The following is a 22,178-nucleotide window of genomic DNA, read 5'->3' on the forward strand; positions in this document are numbered from 1 at the left end:
CCCGGGCAGCACAGATCCTGGGTACCAGCGCCTTCCGGTCCAGTCAAGTTTCCCTTCCCACCGCCACTGGTACCACCCCTGTGCCTACTCTGTGTGGAAACGGAAGAGGGCAGCCCAGGGTGGCAAACAGGGGCCGGCGGAGAGCAGACGGTGAGGCAAGGGGGCTCAGAGCCAGTCCTCTCTGCCTGTTCTCCACTGAGGGTCCCCAGGACCGAGCGCTTTGCGGGGCGGCCACGAGCTGTGCACGTGTGGGTGCCCGGACACATCTGAGAAGCTAACTCTGGGGGTTTTCTTTCCGTTTTGGGACCCGAGAGAGGAGAGCAAAACAAAAGACCCAAGAGTGCATGCGGGGGAGGGTTCCCGCGAGGTGGGAGCGGAGTCAGGCTGCAGCCTCCACCTGCCCTCACTTCAGGCAACTGGTGACATCCCCCTAACAGACCAGAGCAGCAAGCCTGATGAGCCCTCACTAGCTGGGGGCCGCGGCTGGGCTCCCATGTACCTGAAGGAGGAGGGCTCCTGGCGGATGGGCAGGGAGCTGGGGGGCGCTGGGGGCCCCCGGGCACCCGTCCTGATGAGCTTCCCCGTGTTGGAGTCATAGATCCGAACCTCGGGGCCAGGCTGGGCCTTGGGAAGAACCGGCGTCGGGTGGAACAGGGCAGTGGGGGGCACACCCTCCCGGTCGGGAAAGGCCGCGGGGCTGTTCTCCCTGTAGGAGGAAGAGAACAAGGACCGTGAGCGGGGTGTCCGGGCGATGCAGGGCAGGCATGCAGGGACTCCCAGCGGGCACTGCCCAGGCATGTGAAGCAACAGCCGCCCGGCAAGGGACCAGCTGGCAGGGACTGGCGGGCACCCACCTCTCTGCCTTGGTGTGGTCGTCCCTGAGCGGGAACAGCTGCTCCTCCACCTTGTCCCAGCGCTCCAGGCAGCTCCACAGCCAGTCAGGGTTGACCACGTGCAGGTGCCCGCACTCCTGTGCCTGCAGCACCTTCTCTGTGCCTGCGGGAGACCGGGCTGAGTCAGGCTCAGGGTGCTCACCCGGCTGCACCCCACTAGGGCTGCCCGTCACAGGTGCCCATCTCCCAGGCCAGGGGTAAGCAGCCACGGTGGGAAGGGACAGACAAGTCAGACTGGAGCGGGGAGGGTGGATCTTGGACAGGGAGCTGGGCACAGTGGGTGACGTGAGCGGCAGGAGGACCCTTTAACATGTGTTCAGGAAAGCCCCGCAGCAGTGAGGCCATGAACACAGAAGCAAAACAGAAACATAAGGACAATTTGGGGAAAGAAGGAAAGTGAGAGGAGGGTCAGGAGCTGGGCAAATACGGAGCATGGCAGACGGGCACTCGAGGGGCCATGGAGGCCCTGGCCTGGCTTCATGCTCAGGAGAGGAGGGTCAGGAGCTGGGCAGATGGGCACTTGAGGGGCTGTGGAGGCCCCAGTCTGTCTCAACTCCATGGTCAGGAGACAAGGGCCTGACTGCCCACGGGGCTGGGGCTTGGCTTCCTCCTGGGACTCACAGAGCCTGCCTCCGCCCTGCAGCTAGCGCCCAGCTATTTCACACTGAGATGGAACCTTCCATTCACCCTTGATTCAAATGCTTTACTGAGCACATGCTCGTCCAATGCCACATGATACGTGCTGGAGGCGTGACCTCAAATGTCAGGGAGCATTTGCGTGGCCGGGGATGAGCTCACCCTACAGCCGCCGGAGCCATGGAGGCGGGGCCAAGCACTGAAAAGCCCTCTCAGGACACGTGGCCAGGCGAGAAACTGCGACTGGAGGAGCAGAACCTGAAGGGGTTCAGGCCACCTTCACTCGGGAAAGATCCAAGTGCTTACGGGAGTATTGTGACACAATAACTAGGTACTTGGGTTTTTTAAGCAACGAGGTGTGAGCCTTCCTTCAAGATTCACCTATCGCTGAAAAGTTCTGTTTTACTCGGTGGAAGTTTCAAACACGGCAGAGCAGCCTGTCCTGTCTGGGGCAGGTTTCACCGACGGGGGACAGTAGGCCCGGCCTCCGCTCTTCCAGCCACAACGCGTCCTTCTGTGCACGCTTCAGCTGAACCCTGCACTTGGTTTGCGAACTCAGAGGGTTTGTCGACCTTTTACCTGTGAACTGAAGGCCCCACCTCCTGTTCCTGCCTGGAGTGTCTCCACTGCACCCCGCTGCTGATTCCCTGATCTTACTCCCGGGAGGGGGTTCCAACTGTCTGCCCCACACACGAGTAACTCCCACCACCTGGCATGGTGTGCACGATGACTGTGGTCCAAAGGCACGAACGTGCCCAATCCTGAATTTCACCCAATGTCAGGATCTATTTTTAAAAGACGGTGATTCTGGAAAACGTTTCTGAAAATTGAACGTGACATAAACAGCAATGCCAACTCTAAGGCGTGCCGGCAAGGAGCCTGCGTGCGGCAAGGAGCCTGCGTGCGGCAAGGAGCCTGCGGGCCTGACCACACAGGCCCAGGGTGTGGGGAGGGAGGCGGCACTCACCAGCCCGTGCGGCGATCAGGTGCGTGGCCCTGTCAGGGGCATCGGGACTCAGCACCAGCCGAGTGAGGATCTTTGCTCCCAGCGCTGTGGCGTGGTAATGCTCCCGCGTCTTCTCTATTGGGAAGTTGGTGGGGTGCAGCCCACTGAAGATGATGGCCACGTCCGCCAGTACCTTGCTCTTGAGCTCTGGCACTATCTTGCGGATGTCCGGCGCCTCCTCGATCTCCTTGTTGAGGAAGCGGTCGTACTTGGCATAGTAGTCGGTGTGCACACGGACCAGGATCTCCTCCAGGTAGATGAGGTGGTCATCCTCATCCGTGTCCTGCTCCTCCTCCTCCTCCTCCATGCTCTGGTCCAGGGACTCGCCCGCGGTGACGCCCGACAGCTCGCTGTTCTGAGACTCGGTCTCCGCCTCCTTCCTGTCGGCACAGCCGTTGCCCAGGCCGCAGAGGCTGTCCCGCTCGCCCTCCTCCTGCCCACCCAACTCGGGCCCCTTGTCCGGGACATGTGCATTGGGCTCGGCCTCTCCAGGGGAACTTGGCCCTGCAGGCTGGCTTGCCTCCAGGGGCCTGCCCTGCACCAGCACCTCGGCTCCCTCTGGAGCAGCCTTCGGCTTCTGTCGGCCTCTCCTCCCCTCACTTCCACCGTCAGAAGCGGAGGAGGAGGACTTTGTGCCCTCGGACTCACTGCTGCTCTCGCTGTCACTGGATAGGTCGAAGTCCAGGTCAGTGCCCACGGCACCTTGGGCAGGCTGCTGTCCCGGTGCTGCCTGGCCACCCTGTGCACAGGATCCCTGGGGCTCGGGAGCGCCTGCCAGCTCTCGGCTGCCAGCGGGGGCCTGGGCAGGGGGCCAGGCGTCCTTCTCATCTGGCTTCCCAGGGCGGGGTGAGTCCTGTGGGGCGGCAGCCTCGCTGCCGTTCAGCTCCCGCGCTGGTGTCTCGAGGCCGTTGCTGGGCTCCACTCCAGGGGCCTGTGTTCCCCCGGCAGGGTCTCTTACGGGCGGGGCTTGCTCTGAGACCTCGGTGCCTCGAGAAGAATGATTTACTAAATATGCACGCAAAAGGAAAAGTGACCACAATTTAGCATGAAACATTAAATAGCGTTCAGAGGTAAAGCAGCGCCCTTCTCCATGGCTGGGAGCTCTCAGCCGCCCTCCAGACCAGGCCTTGGCAAAGGTGCTGTGCAGAGTTGGGAGGGCTCAGTACCCCTCACCCAAAGTGTATGAGACCAGAGATGTGTTGGATATTGAATTTGTTTTCTGATTTTGGAGTATTCACACTAAACTTAAAGTTGAACATCCCAAATCTGAAAAATCCAAAATGCTACAATGAGTATTTCCTTTGAGCACCATGTGGGCACTCAGAAAGTTTTGGATTTTGGGATGAGGGATCCTCTACCTACAGGAACCACTGGAGGTTTGCCTCCCAGCTCTGGGCTGCAGACCTGGTGCCCTACGGCCACGGTTTATCAATCCCCGCTCTGGAGGACGCTGGCAACTCCATGCTGACCCCATCTATCCGGTGAGTCTCCACCTCCATGGGAACATCTCGAGTTCCACTCTCTCCTGGTCTTAACCTCCAAGTTCCATTTTAGTGACTACAGCAGTAAATGTATGCCTCAAAATGCTTTTTAAAAAAATAAACATCAAAAACACTTAACTTTTCATAGGGTGAATGCCAGCTGCACGCCCGCCTGACACTTTAAATCACACTGCTCTCCGGGGCCCTGGCCAGCGCCCAGTCTGACCACCGTGCACTGGGAATGGTTCCTCCCCATGGAGCCACTGCACCCCACATTTGCGCTCTCTACAGAATGCCATGGCCAAATGCCCAGGGGTACATTTAAGGAACACTGGGATGAAAGGTGCTGTCAGATGTGTTCAGTAAACAGCATTCTTGAGTCTTTCTTCAACTGGGAAAATGCTTAAGTTAGGGTCTTTTTTTTTAAGGCCCAAATTGAAACAACATAATATCCTGTTTTTCAGTACTATATAAATAAATCCAATAATCTCTACTGAAATACAAATAAACAAAACCAAAGCGCATCTTGAATTTACAGCAGTCAAAATAGAGATAAGAAATGAGAAGAGATAAACAACAAATAAAATGCAAATTATTTCTAAAGAATCAGGAAGCACGTTGCCCACCTTTCCGTCTTGTCTGAGATTCCCGGGACCCAGGGGGCGCATTCATATCACCCGTACCCTGGAAGTACACATATTTCTTCACAGTTATCAGATTGGGGGCAAACTTCCAGACATCTTCTCGGTCATCAATAATGCAAACCATTGAGTCGCCACAAGGAAAGAGATTTCTACAAGCGAAAATGCATAATTTACAAAAAATAATAACGAAAAGCTGTAGTCATTCACTTTGCCAAGCGTAACAGTTTAAGACTTGAATCCACATGCAGCCAGCAGACAGCAGGTTAATCAGAAACAGAGGCCAACTGGCCCGAAGCCCTTTCGGTTTGGGTCACATTTAAACCTCCTTAACATCTGCCCACACTGTTTCCGATTCTTCTTCAAGCAGGAGTTCTCAAACTGTTTCTTAAAGCACCAGAGTCACTACTTCAGGCATTACGGGCCAGCCGCAGGGACCCTGTGGGTGCAGCCATGTTCCAATAAAACTTCATGTACAAACGAGGCTGGGTAGCCTAAAGGCCAGAATGTGCTGACTCTGAAAACAGACCGGGCTAGGCGCAGTGTGGCTCATGCCTGTAATTTTCAGAGCTTTGGGAGGTCTTGGTGAGAGGAAAGCTTGAGCCTAGGAGTCTGAGACCAGCCTGGGCAACAAAGCAAGACCCCGTCTCCACAAAAAAACAGAGAAATGATCCAGGCGTGGTGGCAGGCACCGGTAGTCCCAGACGCTCAGAAGGCTGAAGCGGGAAGATGGCTTGAGCCCAGGAAGTTGAGGCCTTGGTGAGCTGAGACCCCACTACTGCACTTAAGCTTGGGTGACAGAGCGAGACCCTGTCTTAGAAACAAAACACAGACCCACTGCCAATACAGGATTTCCAAGTGGACCTCCAGCTACCTCCATGCAAGCCACCGCGTCCGTCACCAGGGCCTATCCTGGACATGTCCCCATCCGATCCTACATTCTGTCTTCAGGCGACTCCCTAACAAATCACTACCAGCTGCCTCCGGTTGTCTGTTCTGATCAATCTGCTCACTCTGGCACACACTGGCAAAAAGGAGGTTTTTTTTTTGGAAGTAAATACCTTCAGGTTCTCTTAGTAGTTAACACTAGCTTGCATAAGCCTCACAGTCTGGGTGGACTCCCTAAATCTAAAAACCAAAATGCTGAGAGGCAGGTGGCCACCGCGAGCCAGGAAGTGACTGATGCTGAAGCTGTGATCACCAGGGCTCCTCGGGAGAAAAAGCCACACCTGCCATGGTTTCGCGGCAGCAGGACGGACTTCCGGGTGGAAATGGGGAAGTTTCTCATACAGAGCGGGCAAGAAACATCAAACAATACAAAAGAATATACAAAAGTCCTGCGTAGGGGCGGAGAGGGGCCAGCTGTGTCAAAAAAGCTCAGAGGAACTGATGGGGAGGGGCTCTGGAGCTGATGGAAAGGAAGAAATGGCAAAAGGCAAAAACATGGGAAAATGGTCCTGAGACCAGGGTTTTCTACATTATTAGTGAACATGGGAAAATGGTCCTGAGACCAGGGTTTTCTAAGCTATTAGTGAACATGGGAAAATGGTCCTGAGACCAGGGTTTTCTAAATTATTAGTGAACATGGGAAAATGGTCCTGAGACCAGGGTTTTCTAAGCTATTAGTGAACATGGGAAAATGGTCCTGAGACCAGGGTTTTCTAAATTATTACTGAACATGGGAAAATGGTCCTGAGACCAGGGTTTTCTAAGCTATTAGTGAACATGGGAAAATGGTCCTGAGACCAGGGTTTTCTAAATTATTAGTGAACATGGGAAAATGGTCCTGAGACCAGGGTTTTCTAAGCTATTAGTGAACATGGGAAAATGGTCCTGAGACCAGGGTTTTCTAAATTATTACTGAACATGGGAAAATGGTCCTGAGACCAGGGTTTTCTAAGCTATTAGTGAACATGGGAAAATGGTCCTGAGACCAGGGTTTTCTAAATTATTAGTGAACATGGGAAAATGGTCCTGAGACCAGGGTTTTCTAAGCTATTAGTGAACATGGGAAAACGGTCCTGAGACCAGGGTTTTCTAAATTATTAGTGAACATGGGAAAATGGTCCTGAGACCAGGGTTTTCTAAGCTATTAGTGAACATGGGAAAATGGTCCTGAGACCAGGGTTTTCTAAATTATTAGTGAACATGGGAAAATGGTCCTGAGACCAGGGTTTTCTAAGCTATTAGTGAACATGGGAAAATGGTCCTGAGACCAGGGTTTTCTAAATTATTACTGAACATGGGAAAATGGTCCTGAGACCAGGGTTTTCTAAGCTATTAGTGAACATGGGAAAATGGTCCTGAGACCAGGGTTTTCTAAATTATTAGTGAACATGGGAAAATGGTCCTGAGACCAGGGTTTTCTAAGCTATTAGTGAACATGGGAAAATGGTCCTGAGACCAGGGTTTTCTAAATTATTACTGAACATGGGAAAATGGTCCTGAGACCAGGGTTTTCTAAGCTATTAGTGAACATGGGAAAATGGTCCTGAGACCAGGGTTTTCTAAATTATTAGTGAACATGGGAAAATGGTCCTGAGACCAGGGTTTTCTAAGCTATTAGTGAACATGGGAAAATGGTCCTGAGACCAGGGTTTTCTAAATTATTACTGAACATGGGAAAATGGTCCTGAGACCAGGGTTTTCTAAGCTATTAGTGAACATGGGAAAATGGTCCTGAGACCAGGGTTTTCTAAATTATTAGTGAACATGGGAAAATGGTCCTGAGACCAGGGTTTTCTAAGCTATTAGTGAACATGGGAAAATGGTCCTGAGACCAGGGTTTTCTAAATTATTACTGAACATGGGAAAATGGTCCTGAGACCAGGGTTTTCTAAGCTATTAGTGAACATGGGAAAATGGTCCTGAGACCAGGGTTTTCTAAATTATTAGTGAACATGGGAAAATGGTCCTGAGACCAGGGTTTTCTAAGCTATTAGTGAACATGGGAAAATGGTCCTGAGACCAGGGTTTTCTAAATTATTACTGAACATGGGAAAATGGTCCTGAGACCAGGGTTTTCTAAGCTATTAGTGAACATGGGAAAATGGTCCTGAGACCAGGGTTTTCTAAATTATTAGTGAACATGGGAAAATGGTCCTGAGACCAGGGTTTTCTAAGCTATTAGTGAACATGGGAAAACGGTCCTGAGACCAGGGTTTTCTAAATTATTAGTGAACATGGGAAAATGGTCACGAGACCAGGGTTTTCTAAGCTATTAGTGAACATGGGAAATGGTCCTGAGACGAGGGTTTTCTAAATTATTAGTGAACATGGGAAAATGGTCACGAGACCAGGGTTTTCTAAGCTATTAGTGAACATGGGAAAATGGTCCTGAGACCAGGGTTTTCTAAATTATTAGTGAACATGGGAAAATGGTCCTGAGACCAGGGTTTTCTAAGCTATTAGTGAACATGGGAAAATGGTCCTGAGACCAGGGTTTTCTAAATTATTACTGAACATGGGAAAATGGTCCTGAGACCAGGGTTTTCTAAGCTATTAGTGAACATGGGAAAATGGTCCTGAGACCAGGGTTTTCTAAATTATTAGTGAACATGGGAAAATGGTCCTGAGACCAGGGTTTTCTAAGCTATTAGTGAACATGGGAAAATGGTCCTGAGACCAGGGTTTTCTAAATTATTACTGAACATGGGAAAATGGTCCTGAGACCAGGGTTTTCTAAGCTATTAGTGAACATGGGAAAATGGTCCTGAGACCAGGGTTTTCTAAATTATTAGTGAACATGGGAAAATGGTCCTGAGACCAGGGTTTTCTAAGCTATTAGTGAACATGGGAAAATGGTCCTGAGACCAGGGTTTTCTAAATTATTACTGAACATGGGAAAATGGTCCTGAGACCAGGGTTTTCTAAGCTATTAGTGAACATGGGAAAATGGTCCTGAGACCAGGGTTTTCTAAATTATTAGTGAACATGGGAAAATGGTCCTGAGACCAGGGTTTTCTAAGCTATTAGTGAACATGGGAAAATGGTCCTGAGACCAGGGTTTTCTAAATTATTACTGAACATGGGAAAATGGTCCTGAGACCAGGGTTTTCTAAGCTATTAGTGAACATGGGAAAATGGTCCTGAGACCAGGGTTTTCTAAATTATTAGTGAACATGGGAAAATGGTCCTGAGACCAGGGTTTTCTAAGCTATTAGTGAACATGGGAAAACGGTCCTGAGACCAGGGTTTTCTAAATTATTAGTGAACATGGGAAAATGGTCACGAGACCAGGGTTTTCTAAGCTATTAGTGAACATGGGAAATGGTCCTGAGACGAGGGTTTTCTAAATTATTAGTGAACATGGGAAAATGGTCACGAGACCAGGGTTTTCTAAGCTATTAGTGAACATGGGAAAATGGTCCTGAGACCAGGGTTTTCTAGGGTCTCTCTGAAATGGGCACTGAACAGCGAGCAGTCTCTGTGATGAACTCGGCCGGGTACGTACCTAAGGTTTCCTGTTTTAGAAAACGGGTCGATACATTCATCCCTCGATAATATTCGATGAGAAAAAAGCTTCTTCTCGGGGTCTAAAAATCCTTGAAAAAGAAAACAGGACAAAGATTGCACATCTGAGATGCATTTACATCGCACTGCACATGGCAAACGGGCACCACACACTTTACCCTGTTCAGGTAAGATGCCTCATTTAGGGCTTCTGATCTCGCAAGGTGAACTTACTTCTCAAACACAAATTATGTTGACAAGTGTCTATAATTCCATTAATTTGAAAAATTTCTAGTGTCCTACTGAAGTGCCTATCTAAGCTAGATGGGTAAGAAAATTATGGAAGGTACTTGCTTATATAAGTAGAACAGGAAAGTGACCATTCCATCTCGAAACACTCTGCGTGTGCTTCTAGATACTAAACTGAAATTATTCCGTGTCCCTTCGGATACAATCCTTCCTAACCCCAGGTAGGCGGCCACCACTCTCGTCTGTAACGGTTAGTGGAGGAAAGCTATCAAGGAGGCTCGCTTCTCCCCAGTGCTTTAGTACAATGATACAAACTCACACGCCGTGCGGTAGAAATACACAGAAAGGCCAGTTACTTCTCACCATGACACACCACGTTTTAGTGCTGCTAATTTAGGCAGCAAAGAAGCTTGCCTGACAGAAGAGACTGGGAAGAAGGACAGACGTGACATCACACTGACCAGCTGCTGCAGAATGTCCTTCCACGGTGAGGAATCTGCTGGGGCTGCATTCGACACCTCCTTTACGTGACATCTGCCATTACAAGTCTAGTGAAATTTTTACAAACAATTTTCTAAAGAGCTTCAGGTGCTTGATGATCTGCTTTGACCCCTTAAATATAGCGATGCCATGCTATCTGGAAAACCAGCTTCTACAATTCAGGCAGCAGCCTGATCATGACCAACAAATCAGGCCGAGATTTCTTGGGATTACTTCCGCCCTGGGTTTCCTGGTCTACAAATTTGCCTTCTAAACTTTAAGCCTACTGTGTTATCTTCCTAACTTTGTGAAGTTTTCAATTTACATTAAAGTGCCCATATTTATAAATAAAGACTATTTGAAAATAAGCTATCTCTTGCTAATTTGCAAGAACCATAGAACATGCAGTAAGCGTGTTTCCGTGTGTGCAGTACGGCACCTCACAAAAGCCAAACAGGCTTCTCAGGGAATTTAATCCATTAGGAAAATACGTTGGAGGCATCAAGTTCAATGTCAATCTAATTTCACCAACCATTTAAAACATTCTGGAGGTGAAAAGCTACTGTAATTATGAAGCCTCAAAAAGAAACATTTCAGTTACTCATCGTACAAGTGGCTGAAGGCATAAATTTGTACATACCTCAAGGGACAGGTATTCTATTGCAACTAGATAACGTGTTTAGGGGTGTTTGTTCATTTAACATTTACTAAGTTTAATGTTACTTGGAATTTTACTGGGAATATAAGGTACAAGAATGAATACAACACAATTATTACTCTCCCAAGAGGCTGAAACTGTAAGAAAACTGAACACATGAACACACAAGCCCTATCTGTCACGACATGTGCAGGTGCTATGGAACAAAATGACGACTGGACTGCAGAAGAGCGAGCCGGTACAGAGTTGGGAGCTGGGACTGTGGTCTCGTCATGGCATGCAGATCCCCTGCACAACTGTTAGTTATGCAGAAAGCCAGGAGGCAGACTAGGCATCTCAGAAGCACCATGAACCCAAACTCCAGCCACACAGCCCACGTTCTCTCAAGACTTAAGTCTCACTGGAAGGCCTGGCTCCACGTCCCCGCGTGGCACAGAAGGTCCACTTCCAGGATCTGAATGTCCCCTGGAAGGCCTGGCTCCACATCCCCACGTGGCACACAGGGTCCACTTCCAGGATCTGAATGCACCTTGGAAGGCCTGGCTCGATGTCACCGTGTGGCACACAGGGTCCACTTCCGGGATCTGAACATGCCCTGGAAGGCCTGGCTCCACATTCCCGTGTGGCACAGAGGGTTCACTTCCAGGATCTGAACATGCCCTGGAAGGCCTGGCTGGCTCCACGTCCCTGCGTGGCACACAGGGTCCACTTCTGGGATCTGAACGCGCCTCAGAAGGCCTGGCTCCACATCCCCATGTGGCACACAGGGTCCACTGCCAGGATCTGAATGTGCCCTGGAAGGCCTGGCTCCATGTCCCCGTGTGGCACACAGGGTCCACTTCTGGGATCTGAGTGCGCTCTGGAAGGCCTGGCGTTACCTCCCCACGTGGCACATGGCGTCCACTTCTGGGATCTGAATGTGTCCTGACTGCACTCTATCCAATCAGTACTGTTCTCATGCTGGCTTTTAATCAATTACCTCCCTCACCCATCCCTACTGGGCTCATTCTCTGCAACACCACCTCTGAAATCATAACTGTGAGAAACACATTTGCTATTTCCAGTACAGGTAGAAAAACACACACAATACAGTTAAAAGAGTGGATCCGTGCACCCTAGTTACCCTGAGGCCCCGTGGCACTGTGGTTAAAATAAAAGAGTGGATCCGTGCACCTCAGTTACCCTGCGGCCCCGTGGCACTGTGGTTAAAAGAGTGGATCCGTGCACCTCAGTTACCCTGAGGCCCCGTGCTCTGTGGTTAAAATAAAAGAGCGGATCCGCCGGGCGCAGTGGCTCACGCCTGTAATCCCAGCACTTTGGGAGGCCGAGGCGGGTGGATCACGAGGTCAAGAGATCGAGACCATCCTGGTCAACATGGTGAAACCCCGTCTCTACTAAAAATACAAAAATTAGCTGGGCATGGTGGCGTTTGCCTGTAGTCCCAGCTACTCGGGAGGCTGAGGCAGGAGAATTGCTTGAACCCAGGAGGCGGAGGTTGCGGTGAGCCGAGATCACGCCATTGCACTCCAGCCTGGGTAACAAGAGCGAAACTCCGTCTCAAAAAAAAAAAAAAAAAAAAGAGCGGATCTGTGCACCTCAGTTACCCTGCGGCCCCGTGGCACTGTGGTTAAAATAAAAGAGCAGATCCATGAACCTCAGTTACCCTGCGGCCCCGTGCTGTGATGCACTCTGGGCTCTGTAAGATCTTCTGGAAAATGAACCTACTTCCTGGCGGAGGTATCACCACCTCCAGATGTTTCAAACGCACCACTGTCAGGAACTTTTGGTTCCTTGATATCACTGGTTTGTTAGCATTTCATTAAAAAAAGATACTGAGGCTTGGTGCGGTGGCTCACGCCTATAATCCCAGCACTTTGGGAAGCCAAGACAGGCAGATCATGAGGTCAGAAGATCAAGACCATCCTAGCCAACGTGGTGAAACCCCATATCTACTAAAAATATAAAAAATAGCCAGGTGTGGTGGCGTGCACCTGTAGCCCCAGCTACTCAGGAGGCTCGGGCAGGAGAATCGCTTGGACCCGGGAGGTGGAGGCTGCAGTGAGTCGAGATCACGCCACCGCACTCCAGCCTGGGCAACAGAGCGAGACTCTGTATCAAAAAAACAAACAAAAAAACCCATACTTGGACTTAAAGGAGAAATAAACGATACTGTTTCTTCCTATATAAAGGACATGTAAATTCTAGATGAGCACTGAGGCCACGTGGTTGCTAAATCTAGAGTCTGTTAATAGAATTATTAGTTTCTACTGTAAGATAAATGAAACGCATCCCAAATGCTTACCATTTCTATCCTAGTCAGACTGAAAGCATGCATGCTACGAACACAGTCACTTTCTTTTTTTGAGATGGAGTCTCATTCTTGTTACCCAGGCTGGAGTGCAATGGTGTGATCTTGGCTCACTGCAAACTCCGCCTCCTGAGTTTAAGCAATTCTCCTGCCTTAGCCTCCCAAGTAGCTGGAATTACAGACACCAGCCACCACACCTAGCTAATTTTTTTTTGTATTTTTAGTAGAGAAGGGTTTTCACCATGTTGGCCAGACTGATCTCGAACTCTTGACCTCAGATGATCTGCTGGCCTTGGCCTACCAAAGTGCTGGGATTACAGGCCTGAGCCACCACGCACAGCCGAACACGGTCACTTTCAAAATGAAAAGCGTCGAAAGCGGAAGCTCAGCAGCCACCTCAGGCTTCAGGCTGGATCTCACTTTCTCACTTGTTGAAAAGCTGACCCAGGTCATCTCTACAGATCTCGCCAGCCACAAGCCTCGAGGCTCACCCGTCAAAGCAAAGCTCGGCCTTCCTGCACCACGGCCTGGACGCAGCCCTCCTCCCACGTTGCTGGACTGCTGAGAATCTCCGCATCTGCGCTCATAGGGATTGGTCTGCAGTTTCCCTGTGATGTCTTTGTCTGGTTTTCACCAGCATCCCTCAGACCCACTGGAATACTGGAACTTGAGCACACAAAGCAGAGCTTAGAGTGGAGAAAGTGCAGACGGGGCCCGTGACGCTCAGCACACCTAGCAGGTCTCACTGCAGCAGGACCCAGGCTTGAGGCCCTCCGCAGACAAGCGACCACAAGCAGGTCACCACTCTGCTGTCCACGTGGCTTGGCAGCCAGTGGACATCAGCATGAATGTTCTGCTCAATCTGTAAGCAGCGACCAGGCTCCCTCCAGCTTTCAGGCTGATCAAGAAACATGGCATTCTCTTTACCTGCTTCATCTTACACCACACAAGGCCTCATTACCGTGGAATCAGACTGCTGCGTCCCATGCCCTGCGTGTCCATGTGACGGGCAGCGAGGGCGTGGCCCAGCTAAAAGCTGGAACCCCTTTGCTTTTAGCCCAACCCCCTCCAGCCAAGCATTTAAACAGACTTGAGCCCTCCACACGCTCCTCCTCACTGGGGTTTGTGTGCTCTGACCGACCAACACCGATGCCTCTCAGAAAAGGATAAGCAAGACCCGTGAAACAGCCAGCCTAAATCACCACAGCTTTTAAGAGAGAGACCTGGAGAAGGAAGCCCCAAGTAAGAAACATTTGCATGGCCACTAGACAAACATATGGGAAGACAGCAGAGGAGGAGGAGAACCACCCCCGCCGCAGCCCAGACCGCCGTCTTCAGGAGCCGGACGTGCAGGAGACGGGAGGCTGGAGGCACTCAGCAAACCCGCTGCCCTCCCAGGGAGCAGGCCACACAGCGCGCAGTCCTCAGAGCCCTGGGGGTCCGGAATCACGCCCTCCCCTGACAAATCCTGGTTTCAGGAACTCACCCGGAGGACCCACTCCACAGAGAGTGGAGAAAATCTTACATGAAATGATGAAGATTTATAACCACGTGATGGATACATTCTTAGTGATAAAATCTTATGTGAAAAGAACAGCATATAAACTTGTGTATATATTAAGACAAACTAGGCAAAATTATAGACCAAAAAAACAGAGAATAGGGACAGGCGTGAGGATGGTGACCGTGAGGAATAATTTTCTGGATTTTAGTCTTTCCCTGACATTTGTAATTGTAAAAGTGACGTCTCTTCCCGCTCCCCCACCTCCTGCATTGTCTAGTTTGAGTGGGTGTCACCGTCACTGTGGTTTGTGTGAGTTACAGGTCGGCCCCTGGGAGGTGCCCAGGCCCTGGATGTGAAGGCACGATCTGGGGTCTCCTCTCACACGCGGCTTGTGTGAGTTACAGGTCGGCCCCTGGGAGGTGCCCAGGCCCTGGATGTGAAGGCACGATCTGGGGTCTTCTCTCACACGCGGCTTGTGTGAGTTACAGGTCGGCCCCTGGGAGGTGCCCAGGCCCTGGATGTGAAGGCACGATCTGGGGTCTCCTCTCACACGCGGCTTGTGTGAGTTACAGGTCGGCCCCTGGGAGGTGCCCAGGCCCTGGATGTGAAGGCACGATCTGGGGTCTCCTCTCACATGCGGCTTGTGTGAGTTACAGGTCGGCCCCTGGGAGGTGCCCAGGCCCTGGATGTGAAGGCACGATCTGGGGTCTCCTCTCACACGCGGCTTGTGTGAGTTACGGGCACTGGGCACGATCCAGGCCTGGAGCATGTGAAGGATTCAAGGTCTGTTTTCACACAGCAGGTGGCTTAGTCGGCTAGAGCTGCTCTAAAGAAACTCCATAGAGTGGGTGACTCAGGAACACGTCCCTCCTCACAGTTCTGGACGCAGAAGCCTGACCAAGACGCCAGCGATTTGGCTGCAGGTCAGCGGGTGCCGGCTCGCCGTGTCCTCCTGCGGCCCCCCCGCCTGCCTGGGTAAGGGTCCTGATTCCGTTCATGAGCATGGAGCCCTCACGACCTCACCGCCTCCCGCGCCCCTCCTAACACCCTCGCCTCGGAGACCAGGTTTAACACATGGACTTGGGGGTGTAAAACCGTAAGATCATAGCAGGAGTTGTTTCTCTGCTGGCCTGAGGACGTCACCAGTATCTTGTGCACGATTACCTGTCTTCACGTCATCTACCTCAGGCAGCCACAGAGCAACAGCCATAAGGTTACAGGTGAATGTGTTGAATTTTTTTTACAAGAGGAATTAAAGGTCACGATCAAAATTTTCTACAAAGGCACTAAATATTAAAGGAGGGTTCAAAATTCATCTCCCCGCCAACAACAAACGACTAAGACCAATCTAGAAAGATCTTTGAATTTTAAAATGCTCAGTCTAACAACCTCTGGAGCCGGCAAGGAGCTACGCCTACGCTGCCACTTGGCGCCCACATCTACGTGGGACAGACGGTCCCCGTCCCGTGGCATCGTCCCCTTGCTTCCTCCCACACAGGCTGGTGCTCACACCGTCACCCCGGAGACAGACGCAAATGCTAAACCGTAAGGGTGTCCACGTCTAGGTAATAGACGGTCACCCTGTGTGCAGTGAGGCACCCAGCATGAGCGCACAGAAGCACCCTGGCCCGAAGTCCTCATGACCGATTAAAAAGGTATTTGTCAGAGTATGTCCATAGAAAATGTGTCCACGTGGTCCCCACAGACTTCCAAAGTGGCCTGCTTACCCAGCACCGCACCCGGCCGGAGTGACCCGCAGCCCCACCCTCAGCCGGAATTCCCTTCCTCCGCACTCTCTGCACAATGGCCAACCCTAAGACTCAGACTGAGCTCCTGGGAGAGCTTCTTCACTTTTCTTTCTTCACCTTTAAAAAACCATCACTGAAAACAGGAAATAAACCCAGTGTTCACACTGCTCAATTTGGCTGTGGCTGACTGACCTGCGATGGTGTGCGCGTACAGCCGGCTGCCGAAAGTGAAGACGTGCAGTTCGTACAGCTTGGCGATCTTCTCCAGGAAGTCCTTGCAGTGAGGACGCAGGCGCGTGTGCAGCATGGGCTCGCCCCGGCCCAGCTGGAAGTGAAAGATGCCCTGCAAGAATGATGGGATGGTCAGGAGAAAAGGCCGAGGACCCCGGGAGCCCCCCTAAACCCACGTGCCTGAGACAGGCGTCCTGAAGACACACATGTGCCCTTCCCTCCACATAGGACACAGGACATGTGAGTGTGTGCCCACCCCTCCACGTGGGACAGAAGACACATGTTCCCACCCCTCCACATGGGACAGAGAACACGCATATGCCCGCCTCTCCACATGGGACAGAACACATGCGTGTGTACCCACCCCTCCACATGGGACAGACCCCGCCTCTCCACATGGGACAGAGGACACGCGTGTGCCCACCCCTCCACATGGGACAGAGGACGCGCATATGCCCACTCCTCCAAATAAGGATGTTACCCCAACTGGTGCGAGGAGCTACATTTACAACCCACTGTGTGAGTACTTTCCGTGCACACAGTACAAGTGAGCAAGTGTGGCCTTCTCTGCTGTGGGAATGCCTGTGATGAGTGTGGTCATGACTGCCCATGATAGCTATGGGAACCACCTACCTGCAACAACTGTTTAGGATAACCGCCCAGGCAACCATAGTAACAGTGACACGTAACACCGTACGCTAGCTGGATGATAACTACACTCACTACTCATAATAACCACCTGGCTGCAACTACCACCCGATAACCACGCCACCAGTAACAACCTGTGATAGCTACACAATAACCATCCCCAATAACCAGGCCACCCTTGAAGACCACGCCAACAGTAACACCCATGATAACTACACGATAGCTACTGATGCCATTTCTGCCTTTGTTTCTTCAAATGCGGACCCGTGTTAAACAGCAAAGCCACACAGGTCGCTCTGAACAGACGTCCGCATCACGCGCTGAGAGTGTCTTCCTGAGTTATTGGATAACGGAAATCAGACATTCCCAGGTAACCTGGTATAAAGCACAAGTAATTTGCAGAGAGTATCTTTCATTTACACATACAACAGGAAATCTAAAAGTATTCTAGATCAGATTTAGTAGACGGATGAAATGAGCAATACCAACCTGCTTACATGTCATCGACACGCAAGTCAGTTTCCTGTTCTCAGGAAGTTAAACTTCGATCCTTTTAATCCTGTCACTAATTTCCTCAGTAAAATGTTTACTCTCAATGGCTTTAGAATAAGGTAGGTGTCTTGAGCCCAGTTAAATTTTTCTAGCTCTAAGTTAGTTACAACCTCATGAAGAAGTGATTCTGTTAAAGATTTAGGAGTGAGAAGTTTTATTAACAACTTTCCCGCTACTCAATAGTAAAAAGTCCAGCAGCTGTCCAGGCTTTGGGAGGTGTGGCCAGCACCACCCCGATCCCTGAAACTGCTCTCAGAGGGGCCAGGAGTAGGGCCAGGCCCCGGCCCCAGGGTCTCCTCTGGATGTCTAGTACGGCACACTACTAGGTGCTGGGAGGCAGAGGGCTGTTCATGCTCAGACCGCCCTCCCCACCACATCAGGACATCTTCGCCTTCCAGACCACACACTGACAGACAGCTACATGACAACCAGACTCTAGCTGTCTCCAACAGGTCTACCTTGGAGATACTGAGAATCACACAAATTTTGTGGTTTCCCAGTGAATATAATTCATGTTGACACTCTACTGTAGCTTATTAAATGTGCAATAGCATTATGTCTAAAAGAACAATGTACCTAGCTTAATTTAAAAATACTTTTATTATTAAAAATGGCTGGGCGCAGTAGCTCACACCTGTAATCCCAGCACTCTGGAGGCCGAGGCAAGGGGATCACTTGAGGTGAGGAGTTCAAGACCAGCCTGGCCAACAAGGTACAACTCCGTCTCTACTAAAAATACAAAAATTAGCTGGGTGTGGTGCCCAGCTACTCGGGAGGCTGAGGCACAGGAATCGCTTGAACCTGGGAGGTGGAGGCTGCAGCGTACTGAGATGGCGCCACTGCACTCCAGTCTGGGCAACAGAGCGAGTCTCATCTCGAAAATTAAAAAAAAATCATAATTTTTTATTTAATTTATTATTTAAAACCGCTAACGATAATCTGAAACTTCAACAAGTCATACACTTTTTGCTGGTGCAAGGTCTCACCTTGATGTTGACAGCTGCTGACTGATCAGAGGGGTGGCTGCTGAAGGCAGGGGTGGCTGTGATAATTTCATAAAATGAGATGACAATGAAGTCTGTCCCATCAATCGACTCTTCCTTTCACAAAAGACTTCTCTGTAGCATGCGATGCTGTTTGACAGCCTTTTACCCAGAGAACAGACTTCAAAAGTGGGGCAATTCTCTCTCACCCTGCCACTGCTTTACCAACTAGCTTACGTAACACTCTAAATTCTCTGTCGTCATTTCAACCACGTTCCCAGCATCCTCTCCAGGAGCGGATTCCACTTCAAGAAACTACTTTCTTTGCTCATCCATAGGAAGCAACTCCTATCTGTTCACGTTTCATCCGAGGTTGCTGCAAGTCGTCACCTTCAGGCCCCACTCCTAATTCCCTCGCCATTTCCACCCACCTGCAGCTCCTTCTGCCGCTGAGGTCTTCAACTTCCTAAAGTCATCCACGAAGGTTGGAATCAACATCTTCCAAACTCCTGGTTGATGCTGATATCCTGACCTCCTCCCATGAATCACGAATTTCCTGGTGGCACCTGCAATGGTGAATCCTTTCCAGAAGGATTTTCTATTTGATTTTCCTAGAATCATCAGAGAAATTGAGCTCTAAGGCAGCTACAGCCTTAGGGGATGCTCTTCTTTGTAGGGGATCCATGAGACACACACGCTGGTGCGCCAGAATGCAGGAAGCCAGCCCTACATCACCCGTGGGTACCCCGAGTTCAGTGGCGGCAAGGGAATGAGAGAAAGACAGATTAGGAGAAAAAGTGGGACCAGGGGGCCATCACTTATTACTCTGGAGGAAACAGCGAAGGCCCCGAGCTCTGATCATCCACACTATTTATTGATTACAATCACTTTGATCTATAGGGTAGGGCTGGAGTGACGGTGGGTGAATCGGTGAGCTGGAACTGCTGTATCATCCTAAGAATTGATAACAGTGGTGGTTTGGGAGTTTCACAAAACAAGAACATGTGGTTATCTTTAGCCTATTACCTATGTGCAGCTGATGGAACACAGGCCTTACGAGGAGCCTATGAGTCTGGCTACGTCACAGTGCTACGAAGGGATTTTACGTCCTTGAGCGCAAGGTTCATGGTAACAGAGCCTCGGTCACCCTGCACTGGAACACGAGGCATGGAGGCCTTCCTCCTCAGAGGCCTCCCGCGGGCTTCTGCAGTTTGTTGTTCCTGTTTATGTGTGACTCATAACCAGTTTACGTAGGCATCTGTCAGTCCTTTCTCCTTTGCAGTGCTTCCCAAGGCTACTTAAATATTAAATAGTAAGAGGCCAGGCACTGACTTCTCTCCAGCTGCGAAAGCCCTACACAGCATATTCTTCGGTCTGCACTGAACACCTGCTGCTTGGCGCGGCCTCCTACATGGACGGGCTCAGCCACATCTCCTGGAGAACTTGCTGCAGCTTCTCCATCAGCACCTGCTGCTCCGCCTTAGCTTTCGTGTTACGGAGATGGCGTCTTTCCCTAAACCTCATGAACCAACCTGTCTGGCTTCCAGCTTTTCTTCTGCAGCTTCCTCACCTCGCTCAGCCTTCACAGAACGGAAGAGAGCCAGGGCCTTGCTCTGGGTGAGGCTGTGGCTTAAGGGAATGTTGTGGCTGGTGTGATCTTCTTCTCAGACCACTGCAACTCCCTCCTCAGCAACAAGGCTGTTTCATGTCTAATCATGTGTGTGTTCACTGAAGAAGGATTTTTAGTTTGCTTCAAGAATGTTTCCTTTGCATTCACACCTTGGCTGTTTAGTGCAAGAGGCCCAGACTGCAGCCTATCCTGGCTTTCAGCGCGCCTTCCTCACCAAGCATAATCACTTCCAGCTTCTGATTGAAAGTGAGAGACGAGTGAGCCTTCCTTTCACTTGAAGACTTAGAGGTCACTGCAGGGTTATTACTTTGGCCTAATTTCAATACTGCTATGCCTCAGGGAACAGGGAGGCCTGGGCACGGGAACAGAGAGACAAGGAATAGGCGGCTGGTGGGGCAGTCAGAAAACACACAGCTATCCATCAGGTTTGCCATCTTATGTGGGCGTGGTTCGTGGCACCCCAAAACAATTACAACAGTGACCTCAAAGATCGCTGATCACAAATCCCTGTAATAGGGAGAACACTAACGAAAAACCTATTAGAACAGTGATCTCGAAGACTGCTGATCATCAATCCCTGTAACAGGGAGACCATTAATGAAAAAATTATTGTAACAGTGACCTTGAAGATCACTGATCACAAATCCCTGTAACCGGGAGAACACTAATGAAAAACCTATTACAAGAGTGACTTCAAAGATCACTGACCACCGACCCCTGCAACAGACAGAACACGAACGAGGAGCCTGAAGTTCCACAGGAATTTCCAAAACGTGACACAGCACCTGGTGGGCACATGCCGTTGGAAAATGGTGCCCGTACATGTGCTCAACAAAGGGTTCCCCCAAACCTCCTCTCTGGGAAAACACAGTATCCGTGAAGCATAACATGAGGTGTGCCTATAAAACTTACTAAACGTCCAACTTCAAAGGCACAACAAAAGCAAGGAACAGCCAGGGCAATTTATGAAAGTATTTTCATAAAGTCCTTACATCCTTTAAAATATCTAGTTTGTCACAAAATAGGCATAAAAAAACCCAAAAACCCTTAGTGAGTAGAGTAGTTGGTATGAATGAACCAATCTGAAAATATCCAGTCAGTTTCTATTGCAAAAAAGAAAATATTCCTGTTTAAGATCCCATGATATACAGAAATGACTAACACAGCCAAAAATATCAACTGTTTTGTGGGTAAAGGCCTGAATTCAGGCCCTAAAGGAAACTCCTGTGCAGTTACTCAATGACCTCCGTTCTGCAAACAGCAGAAGACACGGGAGTTGATGTCACCTAAGGGTCCCACGCAGATCACCCTGACCCCCTGACTGACTAGATCAACCCCAACCAAACTTCTTCCAGATGAAGCTCGTCACAAGCCTGACTTATGCGCAACTGCATCCATCTGTCCCGGCTGCTGGACCCAGGCCCTGCCATTCGGCCGTGGAGGACGCCCGGCTCTGTGGTGATCCTCCGGCCTGCCAGGTGGCTGCCTTCGGGACCTGCAAGATGCCCAGGAACCCTCAGGAACTGGCAAGGTCAGAACTGATGGGCCTCTGAAATCTCAAACCAAATGCCAGAGTCCACATACTACCTGTCCAACAGCAAACATCAAAAAATAACTCAGCGTTGGTGAGGGCCTCCCTGCTGCCGACCGTCCAGGCTGACAAAGCCTCTGGCACAGGAATACAAAGCCTTTGGTCTAGAATTCAGCTTCTCTGGCTTCAGCCTGAGGACACAGCTCGGGAAGGGTTTCGTATGCACTAAATAGGGTTCCCCTGTAATTCCCCTGGAAAATGCATGCTGGCCACCTCCCAGCCTTTTCCTCCAGCCCAGGTCCCCCAAGAACAAACCTAGGCATCCACCTGCCCTCAACATCCCACTCCCCGCTCAGACGCTCCTCACGCCACCCAGCACCCCGTCCTCACACAAATGGCAGGAAGTGGGACGTGGGATGCCGCCTCTGCCACACAGGAGACACAGTGGGCACCAGGATTTCTGCCCGGGGCCTCGGGCGCTCCTCAACCGCCCGACAGACACAAGGCTCACGCCAGAACTAGCAGGTCTGCTCTGCAGATCCGGGCT

The 22,178-nt window shown here is 50.6% G+C and overlaps 1 protein-coding gene across 4 annotated transcripts in view; it reads right to left on the reverse strand.

Annotated features, from left to right (window-relative positions):
* The window catches only part of CTDP1 (CTD phosphatase subunit 1), an 82,931-nt gene that overhangs the window by 39,922 nt on the left and 20,831 nt on the right, over nt 1-22,178 (reverse strand). For all 4 annotated transcript variants that reach the window (XR_010340119.1, XM_021672955.2, XM_021672957.2 and 1 more), the window contains exons 5-10: nt 16,249-16,399; nt 9,111-9,201; nt 4,643-4,809; nt 2,497-3,540; nt 855-996; nt 500-706 (exon numbers count right to left, since the gene is read on the reverse strand). Coding sequence is in view for 3 of the 4 variants with exons in the window: in XM_021672955.2 (XP_021528630.2) it covers nt 500-706; nt 855-996; nt 2,497-3,540; nt 4,643-4,809; nt 9,111-9,201; nt 16,249-16,399 (1,802 nt within the window). In the remaining variant the exon portion in view is untranslated. The remainder of the gene's footprint in view (nt 1-499; nt 707-854; nt 997-2,496; nt 3,541-4,642; nt 4,810-9,110; nt 9,202-16,248; nt 16,400-22,178) is intronic.

Source organism: Aotus nancymaae, unplaced genomic scaffold (assembly GCF_030222135.1).
Source record: "Aotus nancymaae isolate 86718 unplaced genomic scaffold, 86718_ANA_hifiasm-v0.15.2.pri h1tg000100l, whole genome shotgun sequence".
NCBI classification, from domain to species: domain Eukaryota; kingdom Metazoa; phylum Chordata; class Mammalia; order Primates; family Aotidae; genus Aotus; species Aotus nancymaae.